Source organism: Dermacentor albipictus, chromosome 3 (assembly GCF_038994185.2).
Source record: "Dermacentor albipictus isolate Rhodes 1998 colony chromosome 3, USDA_Dalb.pri_finalv2, whole genome shotgun sequence".
NCBI classification, from domain to species: domain Eukaryota; kingdom Metazoa; phylum Arthropoda; class Arachnida; order Ixodida; family Ixodidae; genus Dermacentor; species Dermacentor albipictus.
In genome coordinates, this window is record NC_091823.1 from 51,180,616 (window position 1) to 51,184,231 (window position 3,616).

General features: G+C 49.5%; 1 protein-coding gene across 1 annotated transcript; it reads left to right on the plus strand.

Annotated features, from left to right (window-relative positions):
- The first annotated feature begins 1,315 nt into the window (after positions 1-1,315).
- On the plus strand, positions 1,316-2,733 carry LOC135898069 (iripin-3-like). The gene has a single exon (XM_065426813.2). It carries the CDS (start codon positions 1,415-1,417, stop codon positions 2,612-2,614), a length of 1,200 nt encoding a protein of 399 aa, XP_065282885.2. The 5' UTR covers positions 1,316-1,414; the 3' UTR covers positions 2,615-2,733.
- The last annotated feature ends 883 nt before the right edge of the window (positions 2,734-3,616 follow it).

The window sequence follows — 3,616 nt, forward strand, 5'->3', positions numbered from 1 at the left end:
ACACCAATTTCAATTAAAGGATTCGAAAGAAACAAATATTTACGTTCCTATTTGATGAATATTACACGGTGTGCTTAAGGAAGACCTGATTTCATGAAAAATCCCTTCCTTTCTATAGATAAGTGAAGGTCTATAGATAAGTGATGAAAGAGCCTGGACTAATTAATCTCTGTGATGAGCAGCACCCGTCAATAAAGAAGGTACCCTCGCATCCTGTCTCTAACGGTCTAATTTTGTGTGTTACAACATCGCTACCATGAAGAACCGCATGATTTGCTTGAAGTACTATTTGCGCGGAAAGCCCTACAGAGGCAGTGCGAAGCAGCTGGAGAAACCTTGCGAGCACGTTTTGTAGCACGTTTAGACTATAGGTTATAACAAGCACTCTGTTCTCTGGGAATATGGATATTGATGCATTGCAGAGAGAGAAAGAGAGGCAAAACTTGCCGCTTTTTAAAAAAAAACCATGGAAAATACTGCGCTGTTCCGACAAAACATATTGATGCACCTTCGTGGAAACCAGCCAATATATCATCATTTCTTTCACATTCCAGAGATTACGTAAGATAAACAACCGATCCATTTTACGGATGTGACTACCAAATTCTAACAGCTTTGTTTGGGATCATAATTTCAGTGGAAAGAAATGGAAGAAGTTGGTAAAATCGGCAGAGACGACGACACGCCATCGATGATATTCTAACCACAACATGCGCCCCACTCACAGAGCATGCATTACCATTTAGCCATATATATATATATATATATATATATATATATATATATATATATACATTTATAACCGCCATTTCCTTGCATGAGCAATAAAATGGCCATATGCTGAAACAGAACAGCCATAAACTCAGCTGAACATGGCGGTGGTCCACTGCGATTGCGGCAATAACTCTTTCCATAAAACTGAAGCAGTCTGTGCTCATGTATCTTCTTCGAAATGCGTGTTTTCAAATCTTTACTGACGCCGTATTTCGGGTCTTTGGATGCACGGTGGAATACAAAACATGTGCATTATGCGGCCGCCGTGCAAATGGCGGCATGAACTGTCCTCCGACATCGAGCGTTTTCTCAAGGCCGTCCCCCACTCTATATTTCGCTCGCCATCAGTGGCAAGGGTATACCCAAGCTCTCTTTCGTGGCGGATGAAATAAAACGCCGTCTGCCACTGGCGCAGATAAAAGGAAGCGCTGACAAAGATAGAAGCAATCGCGTACACTTGAAGCGGCGGGCGTTGAGCGTTGTGTCTCGCCAGAGGTGCAATCCGGGATCTTCGTCGGTGGTCGCGACACGCAAGAAAAACAAATACGCCGGGCTAAAAAAGAAGTGGAGGTCACCACGCATCAGTTTAAAAAGAGGAGTCTGCGCAGCCGACGGCCAGTCACTCACGAAAACTCTCCCGATGCTCGCCAAATTTGTCCTCCTCGCGTCGGTTCTCGCCGTGGTCCACTGCGATACCGACGACAACACGCTGCTCGCCAGGGCCCACAACCAGTTTGGCGTGAACCTGCTGAAGTACCTCGCAGCCCAGGAGCCCTCGTCCAATGTATTCTTCTCGCCGACCAGCATTGCCGCCGCGTTCGGTATGGCCTACGTCGGCGCCAGGGGAAACTCGGAGGCCGAGCTGGATTCGGTGTTCGGTCACACCGCTCTCGGCCTTACCGGCCGGGACACAGTGCTCGGCGCGTACAAAAACCTCCTGGAACTCTCGACCTCGCCCAACGTCACTCTGGACGTGGCCAACATGGTCCTAGCGCAGGTGGGTTTTCCCATATCGGAAAGCTACAAACAGCAGCTGCGCGAAATCTTTGATGCGGATGTGAGGTCTGCCGACTTCCACGGGGACGGTCCGAGGGTAGCGGCAGAAGTTAATGCGTGGGTGCGCGGAAAGACCAGGGGCAAGATCTCCGGCATCTTACCAGAGGGTGAGCCGCTGGACATCGTGCTCTTCATCCTGAACGCCGTCTACTTCAAGGGCACCTGGGTGACCCCATTCAACGCCCGTGAGACGGTGGACAAGCCTTTCCTCAACCTTGGAACCAGCGAGGTGAGCAAACCGGCGATGCACCTCAGGACGCGTCTTCCGCACACAAGAGTAGATGCCTATCACGCCTCTGCCGTGGAGATACCGTACGAGGGAGACAGGTTCAGCATGGTGGTCCTGCTTCCGGACAACCCAACTGGACTCGCGGCAGTCAGGGATGGCATGTCGCTCGACATGCTCGAAGCCGTCGGCAGCAAGCTAAGCTTTAGGGAGGTCAAGCTCCAGCTGCCCAAGTTTGAAGTGAGCCTCAATTACAGCTTGGTGCCAGCGATGAAGGCCCTCGGTTTGAACTCTGTCTTCGGCGGATCGGCCAACTTCAGTGGTATCAGCGAAAGTGTCCTGGTGAGGATATCAGATGTTGTGCACAAGGCGGCCGTCGATGTGAACGAGGAAGGAACCATTGCGACCGCAGTGACTGGGCTCTCGCTCATGCCCCTCTCGGGTCTCTACAACCCACCGCCGCCCATCCAGTTCATCGTGAACCGCCCCTTCCTCTACTACATCAGGGACAGGAGCACCAACCGGGTTCTCTTCATCGGAGAGGTTCACACGCTCTGATACGCCGAGGCATTCCTTCGCCCTCCGGTACACCAGGACTTTCGAGTGATGGAAATGTGCTACTAACATTACAACGTAAATAAGGGCAGCTTTCAAATAAAGTGCGCCCTTTTAGTACATTTCCTGTCTATTTTCCTTAAGGATTGTAGTGTGCCCTTTCCTTGCTTTCTTATTTTCTTCTGTTTTTTCCTTATAAGTACGGAAATTAGGTGGAAACCGTATCAACGTGCGTAAAGCAATGACATCAGGCTCCACCTCTCCCCCTCTCATCCGTAGTTTCTTCTATTTTCGTTCGAAATTGCTAGAAGCCGTTAGCTTACGTAGCCGAGTGTTTTCACGCTTGCAAAACGCTTTTTCTGCATCGTTTGGAAGCCAGACATGATTAAGAACTAAAGGACGCGCGAAACATCACCAACATGAAAGATATGGTAAATACCAACACATTGTAAGCTGTAGTGATCACCCTTATCTTGCCCTCTCTCCTTCTTTCTCAAAAATTATCTCCAACCAATACGCTTAGCCATCTTGAAATATAGCGCAACGGGACGGCACAACAGAAAGGATGACGAACACATGAACACATGTTCGTCCTCCTTTCTGTTGTGGCATCCGGTGGCTCTATACTTCCGGATGGTTCTCATGTCAAAATACCAACTAGACCAGCATTCAACCTTTTACAGTGTGGCTAACAGAGCTATAACAGTCACTGTTTGCCTACTGCACAATATCGTTAGTTTTAACGCAGACGCATTCCACACAAACACACACACACACACACACACAAACACACACACACACACACACACACACGCACGCACGCACGCAGACACACACACACACACACGCACGTACGCAGACACACACACACACACGCACGTACGCACACACACACACACAAGCACACGCACACGCACGCACACGCACGCACGCAGACACACACACACGCACGCACGCGTACACGCACGTACGCACACATTAAAGAACACAAATTACGTGCGCACA

Excerpts from the sequence above, each read along its gene's own strand:
- LOC135898069 (XM_065426813.2), top strand. The coding sequence starts at position 1,415 with ATGCTCGCCAAATTTGTCCTCCTCGCGTCGGTTCTCGCCGTGGTCCAC.